Raw genomic sequence first — 14,675 nt, 5'->3', positions numbered from 1 at the left:
TGCTTGTCCTCTGATCCCTTTGCAGACTTCAGGGAGTCTGTGTGCTCAGTGATTTCTCTAACCTCCCATACGCAACATAATTTCTCAGAGAGAGAATGGACTCTGTTGAGAACTTGGACCAGTACCAGGTTCTTGAGATCAGGTTAACTTAACATTTTCATGTTTCGCACCCCCAGGAGCCAAGAAGTGGTGTGTTTTCCTCTCGCATCTCTGGGGTTTGGCAAAGGACATGTAATAACTCGGGGTATCATTTAAACGCGGGAAAAGACCAGAAGAACTAGTGGTGTATTATTTGCACTAAGGGTCTTGCTCGTTCTAAACTTACCCGAAAGGAAGCAATTTGCAATCTTGATTGTTGCAGGGGGTAAGGTTGTACACAATTAGAGTTTTATTAAAAAGATAACTCTGGAGGTAAATGATATCCAGATCTGGATACTGCTTTACACCTTTGATTTCAGAGCATGTTAAAAAGAGGAGACCGTTGCTATTTAACAGATGGAGAAACTGATGAACAGAGGGGTTAAGCAGGCAGTAAAACCCAGGTCTTGAGTGCAATCTAATGTAGTACCCTTAGAAACACCAGGGACACTTGTCTACAGGTGACTCTCTCTACTCTTCTGTGTTATTTGAATTGTAGTATTTTCATGACACATTTTATTACAGGGGCCAAAGCACCTTTCAAGTAAATGTCAGCTGTTGAAGTGTTCAGCAGTGGGCCTGCTCCGGGGCTGTTTTTCTGACATTTCTCTGAAGTAAGAGTAAAAGCTAGTGTAATGTTAGTAACTTATAAAGCAGTCATTTTACCTAGGTTTTGTTTTAGCCAGCTGCGTTTCTGGGCTAGAGAAACTCTATATAAGCTGTACATCTTGGATGTTAATGGCCTTCCACTGTCGATACATTGTCTGAACTGAAGGTCCCAAACCAGCATCTTTATGTATTTGGAAGAAATTAATGTGACTGAGACTCTGCAAATCTAGTTTATTGTGATTTTTATGGAAAAATCTGGTTAACTGTAGCAAGATCCATGTATGTAAACGTCAGACATAGCTGGCAATTTGGAGATGAGAGGAATGTAAACGCATTCAGGTTTTCTCCTGTCTGATTTCAAGGATCTTAGAATCCTTTTCCAGAAATTGCAGTCCTCTAGATCTCTCTTTGTGTAAGACTTGAAACATTTTCTTCTCTGCTGTTCTGTTTAGTTGCCCAAAATAATTCCTTTTCTTCCTTGGTGCATCACTAACACGATCATCAATGTCAATTACAAAATTACTCAAAATGTTTGGAACTGGAATGAAATGTGTCTAATATGACACTTGTTACTGCTCAGCCAGCATTTTCTGGTAACTCCTCTTAAGCAGTGGGGAACTCCCTTTGGGTTTTCCAATCTTAGATTTGCCTTGTCAGGATTAACAACAGCCCCCCCGCCCCGCCCTTAAGTCCAAAATGGCTGGACACTGTGTTTCATTGGCTCTGCTCTGTTAGGACACTTCTCCATGGTTAAATTTCTCAGAAGGCAGCAAGCAATAACCAGAAAACACTGCTTGAATGAAACTGTACTTTCCAAGTGATAAGTTTTACCGTAGAGGAGAGAAGTTAAAGTGACAGTTAGTTTCTTGTTCACATTCTTTCCTGTCCTTCCATGTTCTTTCTGTCCTTTCCAAGTAGCCCAGACTTCTCCAGATAGAAATGTTAAAACTTCTGGGCAGAACAGAAAAGCTCCTTTGCATTTCTCCCTCAGTTAATCTCCAAGGGGTATCATCTGATTGTTCTATAATTTGCTCCAGTGCATCCTGCTTTCTTCTATCCACACTAGCTGTACCTTTTCTTGCTTTGTCCACCTCCTTAGCAATGGCACCTGTCTGCTCAGAAGGAGATGCAGGATGATGTGTGGCCACTTTTGGATGAAGTGAGTGTCCCAAGAACAACAGACCAAGACCCTGGACTTGCACAGGAAGATACAAATGAAACTCTTACAGAGCTTATGGCAGTGGTTCAGGTAAGAGTGTTTTTCTCAGCTATTGCTGTTAGGAGGGGTTGTTCTCGTTTTTAGATTATTTGAATAACCCTTTGATTGCTTTGACGTGTATTTTTTTAAAAGTGACTGACAAAGAAATAATGACTGGCTATTAGCCTGGGCTCAGAGCTATACGTTTTCCTCTTTGCTGTTGTTTCTGGTGTTATTGATGATACGCTCGTGCTCCACTGGCATGTCAAGGTATTGTAGAAACAAGACTGACCGTTTCAGCACTTTGTAGATCAAACCTGGCCCTTCTTCACTCTTCTACTTCCTCTCCATTCACAGTCCTGAGGGTACTGGGAGTAACCAGGAGTTATTGTGGGGCTACTCTGGATCACGCAGGCCTCTATTCCTGAGTTAGGAGGGTGGGCTTGGAAGGGTTGCGTTTTGGGCTGTGATTTGAGGCATTATGTGGCACTGGTGTTGTGAGTTTGGTTCTTAAATAGTGACTAAGGATGAGTCTAACAGGGCCTGCAGCATGGCATTTTGCAAATGCTCCGCTCTGGGTTCAGGGGGGAGCCAGTATCACTCAGGATTTGTTGAGCCACAGAACGCATTGCAGAGCTGGAAACGGGAGTGTGCCTACAGTGAAAACGTTGTAGGACAACCACAGCTCCTTACACATCTGGAGGTTCATGGTGGCTGAGACAAAGCACTTTGTAGAAGGACAAGGGGGAAAGCTGAAAGAATTGGTGGCTTTGGAGGATGTTACCCGAAAGGGATGGAGAGAAAGCAAGCTGGGAAAAAGGATCTTGAGGGAGTGAGGGAAGAGGAAAGTTTCTGGTAGCAAGTGTGGGGAGAAAGTATGATGAGATGAGATGGAGGCAGGTGAGCAGATAGCGATAGGGTCCTTGTGAGCTGGCTCAAATGCTCCCCTGCAAGTATTAAACTATGTGAGTTTCAAAGCATAGGAATTTTCTAACTGGATCAGAGAAGTCCTGGGCACATTTTCTGTCTCTGGCTGTGATCTCTGTTTTACAGTCTTTAGAAGAAGTGACCAGAATTTCTATTAAGGAAGACTGTGGGATAAAAAAATAATCCTGCCTATAGACATTAGGGGGGAAAAAAAGGCATCAGTCAGCTAGTTATGAGGACAGACAGGAAGTTTTCCTTCCTCTGATTCCTGCTCATCTCTTGGCCTTGGGGTTTTGTGGCACTCACAGCATCACCAACTGGTATTCCTTCCTTTCCAGTTTTCAGTGCTCCTGTTTGCCTTTTCAGTGGTGGTGTTCTTAATTGTGTGAATCAAGAGGAAGAGTAGATACTGCCTTACTTCCTGCCCCTCACAGCACTGTCTAGGATATCTCGTCTTGTTTGCCTCTTCTGTAAACTGAACTGCCCCTTTTTGAATTATTTCCATCCCAACTTTCTCCAGTGCTAACAGACATTTCTAGTGTCCACCCTTGCACCCTGTCTGTTTCTGCTTTGCCCTGGAGTGGCAGCAGTGACACTGCCCGTTGCCCAACAAGGATAGCATGGGTGGCAAGAGGAGATAATAATCATCTTTTAACCCTCTTCTTTTGTTGTCCAAACACTCTATTTTTTTTTACTGCATGTTAGGCAGAGGTTTTCAGTAGGCTGGTGGTATCAAGCTGAGTAGCTGGTTAATTGGACTCCAGTGATGCCTGTCATTCAAATTGTCCTGTCCTGGCATCCTGTCAGCACTGAATTTCTGCTGCCCAGCCATGTAGCTCTCCTTGCTGCTTCAGGAGCACCTCATGATGGTCCCTTTGTGGGGGCCAATTTAAATTGCTTGAGTCTGCTTGTGTAAATACAATTTTTTGTTCTGGGCTAATCCTCTGAACACACTCTCACCAATGGGCAAAGCACCTGTGGATGGTGATTCACCCCTTCTGAAGATGGATGCCTTTCTTCTGCTGCCTTGACAACAGAAGAAGCATAGAGAGCCAGCACCTAATTTTTGAACAGCTATGGTTGGGCAAGGTGAATTGCTGTTCCACTATTTTTCTCCTCCATGCTGAATTAACAAATACAGACATTGGCTCTGGTCCCTGTCTGTGGCTGAGACATGGGTGATCATCCCTGGAACTTAAGTTTAATTTGTATTCTTAAGCAAAAATGCAGAGGGACTTCCTCTCTGACTCAATTCCCACTCCCTTGCAGAAACTCCCTCTGTCGTGGCTATCATTTGTTCTGTGTGGGACTGAGAGATGAGCCAGCTGTTAATTCTTTGCTAAGACATGGTGATTTGTATCTTGTAATAATCTGTCACTCTTTTCAGCTTGCTGTGCAGGAAAAGCTGCCCTTTGGCCAAGGCTGTGAGTAACTAGTTGTTTTGTTTTGTTGGTTGTTTTTTCTAAATCATCCAGTTGCTGACATTCCAGTTCTTTGTGGACTTTGAGACATAATAAAGATCAGGGCAGCTAATGAACTGAGTGTGCGCTAATCACACCCTCTCCTGAGTTTTTTATATACATTTGCAGACACCTCATTCTCTTGGAGAGTCCTCAATGCCTGCTGTCTTATTCAAGTCAGTGGAAGACTTTTACACCTCCTTTATCTACTCCAAGCAACGAGCAGAAATGAGCCAAGATGACCCTGATCAGATAGAAAGATTTTCCAACAAGGCCCAACTTCGTGAAGCTGTACATCCCTCTGTTCTACTTATGGCAATACCGTTTATGCTGGACAACCATAACAGTACGAATAGATTTGTCAGTAAAATTTAACACGGCGGAAAGCTGAGCGGTCTGTTACTGTGCTATGAGACCTAGGACTGGTGCTGCTTCTTTGCTAGAACAGATGAAAATGTTGGTATTTCTGTGGGATGGAGATGTGGCAATAACGAATGGCTGGACGCAATGCATCGGTTTGACCTTTGTGCAGCAAAATCGTTTTCTAAATGTTTAATGGGAACAAATGAATTGAGGGTTATTTCTTTCTCTGTTGATTTTTGTTGTCTTTTCAAGACTTTCTGCTGCTTTCATGCAAAAGTCTTTGTTTCTCCACTCCGTACGTTAGCCTGTGTTCATTTTGTACTGAGAGTCTCTCCATCTCCCAGCCATAAGGGATAAAAGCTTTTTTTTTTTTTTTAATCTTGTAAGTTCCCTGTGTGGGTGTTCGTCTTCTGTCTTCCAAGTGATGAAGGAATTTACAACACCTATGTGAGAGTTGCCCAATTTATGAGGTAGATTGACTTGCCAAAGACAGTGCCTGTTTGTGCCTTGGAACAGAGCTGTCTGCTGTCTGTCTGGAGTGGAGGCCCAGTTCTCCAGACAGGAGCTACTCAATTCACACCTGATTTCCCACCTCTGGGGAGAGGGGGGGATGAGCACTGGGAGGAGAGGGAGAGAGGCTCTCAGGCTGGGCTCATCAAAGAGGTGTACGGTAGAAAGTCGTCTTGCCGTGACCTGGTAAGGTCCAGGCAAAAGGGATTTCAATCTAAACTGGAGCTCTTAGAGTTGCCAATGTAGATACCATCTTTCTTTTCTGTGTCCCCTCTGAATGCAGATGAAGAGAAAATGAAGAACAAAGACCTTCCCGGGAGTCTTGCAGTTGGCCTGTGCAGTGCCAGTGGGCTGTCTGACCAAGGGCCCTCTCAGAAGCTGTATGTCCCTCCTACCACACTGTCTGCAGTGTTGGCAGCTGTACGCTTAGCTACTTCCAGTGACTACTTCCAGTGGCTCCCCAGCCTGAGGAAGAAGGTGTGAGAAGAGGGGGGAAGCTGGAGCGGCTGCTGAGGAAGGCTGCCTAGAGCAGCAAATGCCCTCTGTATGACCGTGCTGTCATTTTCTTTGTTCAGAAACGTTTAATCCCTTGACATCTTCTCAGATGTGCCCAGTACATGTGATAAATGTTACTTGTACTTTCAGGAAAATAGTTTGGTTTTGTTGTACTGGTGTTGATTTATTGCTCTTTAATGTAATGGTTCGAGAGAACATTTAAGTGTCACATTGTGTTACATATCCTTCAAGTTCAGGAGAGGGAAACTGGCTACCTATCCCTCCCTCCCTCAGTGCATGAGCAGTTTTGACATTGTGTGGGTAGATGGGTTTGTTTTTTAACGCCATGGATGCTCTACACACTCCTTGCTGTTAGGAGAGACGATTCTGTCCCAGCTCAGGCCTCAGTCCGCATTAAGTGCTGGTAACTTGCAAAAAGAAACCTCCTTCCCCAAGAAAAAGATGCTCTGAGTTGTTGAAGAATTAGGGTGCCGCACATACGAAGCGTCCGGAATCCCATGTTACAGATATTGAATGACATCTATAAAGAATCCAGTGAGAGAAAGCTTGAAGCTTGGCGTCGGCCATGTTTATGTAGCTCCCTGCCAGTGGCAAGAAATCCTCTTGGGTTTGAGTTTTGTTAATGCAGAGAAAAGCTGTGAGAATAGAAGCGCCCTGGTTATGAATGCTGGCGTTCAGCTGGCTGGCTGGTGCCTAGATTGTTCCTCAGGCCTTCAGGGGCTTTGAGGGCCGCTCCGGGCCCACCGGCAAACGTGCCAGAGGTACGCTTCACTGCAAACCACCAAGAAGATCTCAGGGTAGGGTTTAACATTAATATTGGAATGGATAAAAGCCAAGCATAAGTTTATCGGTTGGACTAGCTGATCTTTAAAGCTTTCTTCCAACCCAAGCCATTCTATGACTATTGTCTATGTTTTAGTTTCAGCATTTAGGGGCGGTTTTGGATGTGAAAGGGCTAAAAAATGGAGAGAGAGCGAGAGAGAGAGAAAATCTGGGGGCTCATTAGGAAACGACCATGCCGAAAGCTAACGAAGGAGATGGAAGCAGAGCGATAAGGAGCTATGGCTTGAGCAGAGGCTGTACAACCCCGCGGGGAGGTTTGGAGGTTGCCGGACTTCTCCGGTCCCGTGTTCGGGCCGGGGGCTTGCATCGTACGTGTTCATCATCTAGCGTCGGGAGCGGCTGACGCGGAGCCGAGCGCCCTCGGAGCTGTCTGGGCGATGGAGCGTTGTCTCCCGCGCCCCCCTCTCTGCTGCAGAGGTCCCCTTTGGCTTCAGGGAGGTGAGAGGTGGGGTGGGGTGTTCCGAGGAGACCCCCATGTCCCCCCCCGCCTGTCCCCGGCTGCAGCGGGGGCCAGCGGGCTGGAGGAGCTGTCGCCCTGTCCCCGCTGCGGCCGGGTCGCTGCTAGGTGGCGGCCGAGGCCAGCTCTCGGCGGCTCGGCTGCCTTCAGCCTAAAACTCCTCTCCCCTGGGGGTCTGGGAGGGCGAGGAGCTGCAGAGGACCCTGCGGGTGAGCAGCGTCCCCGTGCCCGGCTGGGGCTGCCTCCGTCCCCGCTCCCTGCCTGGGGCCGGCGGCTGCCTCGACCTGTACCTGGGGGCTTTTGGGGATGGGTCCCACCGCTGCTCGGCGTGGGCTGTCTTGGGAAACTGGGGATGGGGAGATGCTCTGGGGGTCTGGAAGGGGGGCGTGTGGACACTGGGAGCTTACATGTGTGCAGAAAGAGAGCAGGCAAATTCGTGGGAGGGAGGCAGCAAGCGTTGAGCAGTATCAAGGCATCGCCTGTAGCTTGGGAGCTCCCTAATCTGCCAGTTTTTGGAGGGAGGGAGCGCATTCTGGGCTGTTACCACTGTGCATCACCCTTTTTGCAGGCTCTCCCTCGGTACGTGTTGGAGGCGGGGTACAGGGCTTTGCTGCCATCCCATGTTCCTTTTCTGATGCTTAACTGGTCAGGATATTTTTTTTCCTAGGAGTTTTTGCCATTCAGGTGTTGTCTGCAAGTGCTCAATTAGTTTTCCACACCCTTTCAATCAAGATAAAAGGTGCGTGAAGAACTGAGCCTTAACCCTAAACCTGGACCCCCTCCCTCCTGCCCCACACCTGAGGGACCGAAAACCCACCCGCAGCCGCTCCCCTGCTCCAGGATGACCTGGGTTGATCCTTCCAGCTATGCGGTGGCATCTCCTTTCCCAGAGCAGCTCAGGTCATGTTTCTCATGCCCAGCAGGTCCCTGTTTGTACATTTGTTGCTTAAGGCAGTGGAAAAAGAGAAAGACGCCTCAGGGACTGGAAAGTGATGCGGCATTCGTGTCCCTGCTCCAGGGCATTGCCACGCCGGTGCCAGGCGGTGGGGAAGGAGAGGTGGCTGTGCCAGGTGAAGTTTGAAGGGACCCAACCCCACAGAAGCATCTGATGAAAAGGAGGAAGATGTTCTACCCTGCGACAACCCTGTCTCTGCAGGTGTCAGGTCCCTGGAGGGGCCGGTGGTCCCCCCGTCCTTGAGGAGCATCTCCATGGGGTACAGGGGGCCCTTTCACTGGAGCGGCTAGCGTGGGTGCCCCTCGTCCCGGGGCGTGCGTGCAAAGGGGTCCCGCTCCTCCAAAGGAGAGCAGCTTGGGGTGGAGCTGCTTTCCTCTCCTTTGCCCCCCGTTTCCACCCTCCCCATAGCTATGGGGCAGCCCTGCTGCCAGCGCAGGTTATTGACTGGGAGTCCCCAGGGGAGGGCACCAAAATGTTTAGAGCAAATTAAAAATTGAAAGGTGGCGCAGCTCTGCAGCTCTCTGTAAAAGCCGGGGTTAAGCAAAATGCCAGGGAGGTGTGCGCTCTCGGGACTCGCTAATGGACTCGGGCGATGCGTGGGGTCGGGGGTCAGCCCTGCCAGGTGGACGGAGCCAGGGCGGGCAGCTCTGCTCCCCACTGGGGTGCTGGGAAGCAGGTGCTGGCATTCTGGTGATGGAAACCTGGGGGCCCCTCGACCGAGGCCATGCACATGCGAGCAGAGCCAGACCTGGACCAGCTCGAGAAGGACTCTGGTGCCCCCCGGGTGTGGGTAGGTCTGGAAAGGGCGAGGAGTGATGCTCTGGGCAGGGATTTTGTTTCGGGGGGGAGGGGGAGTATGGAAGAGTTTCTTGTGGTGTCTGTGAGCAGCTGCCTGGCTGTGGCAGTAATCGGGTGCTTTGAGTTTTAAACGGGCTGTCAGGAAGCATTTGGCTGGCAGGGAGGAGGCTGGAAAGCGACAGCTCGCTTCGGCTGAACAAAGTGCTGCAGAGGCAGCCAAACACCTACCCCCTGGCACCCCGGCGCGCAGCCGGGCTTGGCAGGAGCTGAGGTTGGGGTGTCCGAGCTGCATCCCGGGGCACCGGGGATCCCGGGCTGGCCCCTGCGGTGGCTGCTGCCGCTGTGGCTGGTGCTATCTCAGCGTGGTTGAAATTTTCCAGATCGATGCTTCAGCCCATCCCCTCCCCACCCCTCTGCGGTTTTGGGTCGACCTGTGCTTTGCAAAGTGGGGCTCAATTCAGCAAGTCATTTGGGCTTAAAAACCAAAATCAAGTGCTTCTGACCTCAAAAACCTTTGTTTTTTTATTTTTAGATGGTTTTTCAGATGGAAATTTAATCTTTTCCTGGTTTGGGGAGGATAAAAGCGCACTCAACCCTGCATCAGATTGTTTCACTTGACCCACGAGTAAATGCTTTTCCTTCCTCTGACCTGGAAGGATTTATTTTTCTTTCCATTTGGCAAGAAAAAGGAAAAAGCCAATTCTCGGTACAGGTCACTGCAAAACAAGGTCTGGAGCTGGAGCTAGCTTTTCAGCCTGTGCCAAAACCCATCAGCTCTGCCCACCGCTCCCGAGCGCATGCACCAATCCCTGGAGTGGCTCCCTTTTTCTTGCAGTAAAAAGCCCCACTTTCCCCTGCATTTTGCTGGGAGCAAACGACTGCCGGGCAGGAGAGCAGCCTCGGGCTGCTGGGTTTCAAATGAGCAGAGATGGGGATGGGGATGGTGCTTGTGCCTTGCTGGCTTTTCAGAGGGTGACTTACTGGCTACCCCCGGGGTGGTTTGTGCAAGCTAACCCCCACTTCATCCCTGCAAAAGCCCATTTGGGTTGGGTTTGGTGGAGATGCTGAGATATTCCTGCTTGTGGGAAGGAGGATGCAGGAGGCCTGGGGCAGCAGTGCTGCTGGAGCATCCTTCAGGTGGGAAACATGGGCGGTGCTGCCTTTTAGTTAAACCAGGGCTGTGCTCTGGGGCAGATGGGGCTTGGTGCCAGCTGTGAGGGTCTGTGCGCACCCCATCCTGCAGAAGTAGGGGCTGCGGGTGTCCTGCTGAGCATCCACTTGCACCTGAGTGAGTCCTTCCATCTCCAGCTCGGACCCGGCTGCTCGGGTGTTGTTTCTAGCATCGGTGGCACCACTCCAAGCACAGTGCCCGAAGGAGAGGGAGAAGGGGGGTCCTTGCAGGTGCTGTGTGATGCCTTGAGCTTGCAGGTGGCGATAGAAAGGGGCGAGCAGCCCATGGTGTGGGCTGCTCTGCATCCAAAGTTTAGGGCAGTAGAAGTACCAACTCACGGGGACCAGTTGGAATTAGGGCTGTTGCTGGTGAAACCCTTCACTGGTGCTGCCGAGGGGGCAGAGATTGGCTCCTTCCTATTGATGATGGGTTGGCAGGGCAAGCGAGGAGGGCTTGGGACAGGCGAGGTTCCCCCCAGCCCCTGCCGCCCTCACCCTGTGTGTGTGCGGGCTCCTCGTCCCCTCCCTGCTGCCAGGAGGTTTCTTTTCTGGTTCAGCTCTTCTAAGGCAGAAGCTGATTGCAGAGGGGTTGCGATCTCGCTTGTGCTTTTAATCCCACTGCTGTCAAGCTCCATTAGGAGGTTTGGCATCATCTCTCTACCTCTGGGGCCGGGCCGCTGCTCGCCCAGCCTGAAATGAGGACAAGCCTGGGCTACGCTGGAGTGGGCAGGGGCCGGGGAGGCAGGGACGCTTTAGGGGCCGTCACCATCTCCGCTGCCCTTCCCAGCACTTCCAGCCATTGGGGGAGCTGCAAGGAGGTGTGAGTCTGGCTTATTTTCATGGCCTGGTCACTTTAGGATCCGAGTGGAGAGGAGTTGGGGTGGCAGCGAGTGCCATTCCCCAGGCACTGAGGATGTTTGAAAACCTTTCGGCACTGCAGCCTCAGCCCGCGCTCTTCTCCACGCTGGGAGCATGGCTGCATTTTGGTAACCCGCTCATGACCTCCCCCTGCTCCCGTCGCAGCACGTGTGGCTGTGTTCACGCTGCGTGCAGCCGGGCATCCCTCCCCACGCTGCCGCATGCGGCTCCCAGCGCCTCAGCGGGAGGTAAAGCAGCTGGAGAAGGTGGTTGTGGGAAGGGGAGCTAATGGGCCAGAAACTGGGGCTGAGCATCCTTCCCAGCCTCGCAAAATGGGCTGCACGGCTCGGCAATGGGAGGGGAAGGTGCTGTCGCTCATCCCTGTCCCAGCCACCGATGCCCTGTGAGCTCCTCCCGGGATTTCTAGGGTGCCAGCGCTCCACACACAGGTGCTGTAGGGAGGCTGGGGGCCGCCCTAGGACCAGCCGAGCTCATCGTTGCTCTCCTGAGCTTGCTCACAGCAGTTTTGCAGCCTCATCTGCTCACGGGCTTGCAGCTGCCTGGGAAGGAGCTGCTGTATGATGAGAGCATGAAGAAGGGCAGGGAGGATGTGAATACAGAGAGCCGGAGCCCTAAAGGCGCCTGGGGGCTGGCTGGGTGGTCATCAGGGTAACGTCTCAATTTTGCCTGATTTCTCTGCCAGCTGTGCCTGAGGAGAGCTGCCCTTGGCCGCCAGTGCTGGGGCTTGGCAGGCTCTGCTGTGTTGATTAGGGCCAGAGTGTGGCTTTGAAAGGCTTCTGTGCAGCCAGGGAGGCTGGAGAGGGCTCTGCTGCAGAAAGAGGGGAGAAAAACCTTCCCGGGGCTGCCCCTGCAGTGGAATTCTTCAGCCCTGCCCTGTGCTGGGTCTTAGGCATGCTGATGCCCGTCAGGGTCAGGTTGGCACCTCTGCACCCCCTGCCCCTCGCTGGTGACTCCTGAGCTTTTCTCTGGTCAGCACACAAGCCTGGCTTTGTCCCTATGGGTTTTCCCCATGCTGCTGTGTTGCATGGATGGCCCGAGGCTGATCCCTGGGAGGATGCTCTGACTGAACCGTGGAGCTTACGCTACCGTGAGCCTGGAGAAGTGGTCGGTGTACACGTGGTAAGGTCACACTTGGCTGGAAGGAGTTAATTTTCTGCTCACTCTGTTCCTTCCTACTCCCCTGAGCATCACCCAAACTCCCCCTGGGACCAATGGGCTGCGGTGGGCTTATCCCCATGCCTGGCGTTGGCCCTGCTTGGAGCTGAGTGAACCGCAAGTCCCGCAGGGCATGTTTTCCCTACAAACCCAATGCTGCGGCTGTGCCCGTGGCGATCAATGAGCCTTTGCCAAGCCAAGCAGGGCTGTGGCTTGGCAGGCAGAGAGACCCCTCAGCCGATCGATGCACCGTGCTGCCCGAGGAAGTCCCCGGCTCGTGTGTGAGCCGACCGGCATCACCTCCCTGAGGCCCCTCTCCCCTATCCAGGAGCTCTTCCATGGGCACCAGGGCAGGCCAAAACCCCCAAGGGCTTATTTTCCTTGCTGGAGAGCCCCGGATTGCTTGCATGGCACAGCAAAAAGCTGCTTGGCTGCATTAAATATTTAGGCTTTGTGTTTGCGGGAGGGTGAAGGGAAAGAGGTGGCTCGTGGCAGCGCTGCACCCGCTAGTGATGGGGAGAGCGGCAGCGCTTTCCCATGGGACCCCCGTGTTGGCCAGGGAAAATCCTGCCTTGCCGCAGGCATGGGTGAGGGGGGTGAAAATCAACAGGGTTTGTTTAATTTCTCCAAGTTTTCCATGTGCGCCGCCATTCTCAGAGCCATCCCAGTGGATACAGCTGGTGGGTTTGCCGCAAATGTTGACCCTTTTCCCTGCTTTTTACCCCAAACTTGCCCAGACCCCCTGCGAGGGAGCCCGCTCCCTTTGCACTGCTAATGCTGCGTCTCCCAGGGAGGATGAACCTGGAGGGATGTGTTTACCCAGCTCAGGGCAAACATCCCAATTTTTGCCTGAACAGTCCAAAACGTGACGTGGGATGTTTTCCCCTTATCTTGACTCTCTCAGGGTAAGGTAAAGACCATCCACAGCCCCTGGCAGGGCTTAGGAGCACATGGATAAAGATCCACTTGCACATTTGCCACTAAACAAGGAAAATAACTAAGACAGATGGTGAGCAGCCAATGGCTCCTTAACCGTGCACTTAAAAATCGCAGCATGGGGTGAAAAAAAAAAAAAAAAATCTCCCCCGACTGCTCCAAATGTGACTTTAAGTGGCTCTCAAATCGGAAAAAGCAGCCCTGGCCCGGAGCTGGGAGAGCCCGCTGTGTGAACGCTGGGCAGCCGGGATGCTTTCCCGGTGCCTCGCTTTGCACGTGCCCTTGCTGCCACTGCTGACGGCTGCGAGGGCCCCTTGGCGCCTGGGAAGCGCGAGGCTTGTGCACCCCATGGGCTGCACGGATTTCCCCGCCGTAGCTTCAAGCACTGCATCTCGGTGTCCCCAGGGCTCTCGTGCTGCTTCCCATGCCCCAGGGATGGGGGTACCGAGCCAGCTCAAGGGGGGAAGTCACAATGGCTCTTGCTGGCAGGCTGATGCTCTGGGAGTGCGATGGGTTAATACTACGCTGCTGCCTAATTGCAGTCCAGAGCTGTAAACACCCCCTGCTGCCCCCCCCTCCCCCGGGGGAGGGGGAACATCATTGCATCTCTGGATGTAAAATACACAAGGGCTGAGCTTTAATGACATTTATCTTTGTTGGGAAAGGAGACAGCATAACTCTCGCCTAACGACATTACCCAAGGCTAGTTCTGCCTCTCCTCCAGTGCAGAGACGGATGCCACCGCGGCGGGCAGCCCTGTGTCCCCTGTGTGTCTCCTGTGCAGCACGGGCAGCCCTGGCCTTCACTGCCCAGGTTGGAGCTTGCAGGCGGTCGCATGGGATGGAGAAGGATCCTTTTTTTGGGAACGCAACCTCCCTTGACCAGCTCCCAGGGGAAAGCAACCATCCGCCCCATTAAACGGGTGTGCAGACACCATGCCAGGTCTCTCCTCCAGCCCACCGGGCTGGGGGAGGTCTCTGCGCTCCCCTAAATAGATCAGATTTGGGGGTGTGCAGCTGCATTGTCATGAGATGCGACACTGACGCGTGTGCGATCCCTGGGTTGCATGATGGGCGCGTCCCCGGCCGCATCGCTGGGATAATGGGGAGAGGTCGGGGCTGCTGGGCAGCTCCTGCTGAGTGTTTCTTGTGCGACTGGGCTTATTTTCCAATGCTTGTGCAGGCAAAAGCGAACCTACCGAGGTGTATAATGACTAATCCACATCTGGCGGGAATGTGCTGCCGAGGGGAAAGCTGCACGTTAACTCTGCGCTCCCCAGAGCCCTCCCCAGGGAGCAGGCAGGCTTGGGAGGCTGCGGCGACGTGCTCCCGGGGCCGCGCTGGGAGGGAAGAAGGTGCTGTGAGGGCATTGCAGCATCACGCCGAAACGCTGTAACCAGCTCTATGCATGCTCCTACCCCCCTACCAGAAACACAGGAGGGCTGTAGGTTGCTCTGGCTGACTCCCAAGGTGCTTTCCATGGGCTAATGCCCCCATCTACAGCCCAGCAGCCCTGTTGTCCGGAGTGTGCAAGGCAGGGAGATAGCTTCAAACCCGTGAGGAGCAGGCTGGACACTGGCAGGGATGGCATTTTGCACTGTCAGGCTTTTTCTGATTGATACAGCTGCCCCGGGCCCTGCTAAAAATGAAAATAAAAGCAAGATCCAGCATAGAACAAAATAAATTCCCATGCCAGCAGCCACGGGTTCAGCTCCTGAGCATCCTCCGGCATCAGCGTTTTGGGCCGGTGGAAACGCTTGCC

At 52.3% G+C, this 14,675-nt stretch overlaps 1 protein-coding gene across 5 annotated transcripts in view; it reads left to right on the top strand.

Moving 5' to 3' along the window:
* TDRD5 (tudor domain containing 5) overlaps positions 1-6,791 on the top strand; it is a 30,976-nt gene extending 24,185 nt beyond the window's left edge. For 3 of the 5 annotated variants that reach the window (XM_087732373.1, XM_087732372.1, XM_087732376.1), the window contains 3 exons: positions 1,847-1,996; positions 4,462-4,678; positions 5,489-5,855. In XM_087732373.1, the coding sequence (XP_087588499.1) occupies positions 1,847-1,996; positions 4,462-4,678; positions 5,489-5,688 (567 nt within the window). In that variant the 3' untranslated portion in view covers positions 5,689-5,855. Of the gene's footprint in view, positions 1-1,846; positions 1,997-4,461; positions 4,679-5,488; positions 5,856-6,640 lie in introns of those variants that run through there. The other 2 variants (XM_087732374.1, XM_087732375.1) reach the window with 2 other exon arrangements.
* Positions 6,792-14,675: the final 7,884 nt, after the last annotated feature.

Source organism: Nipponia nippon, unplaced genomic scaffold (assembly GCF_047370975.1).
Source record: "Nipponia nippon isolate SJK-2023a ecotype South Korea unplaced genomic scaffold, ASM4737097v1 scaffold_5, whole genome shotgun sequence".
In the NCBI taxonomy this organism is placed as follows: Eukaryota; Metazoa; Chordata; class Aves; order Pelecaniformes; family Threskiornithidae; genus Nipponia; species Nipponia nippon.
This window is presented reverse-complemented; position numbering and strand designations above follow the sequence as displayed.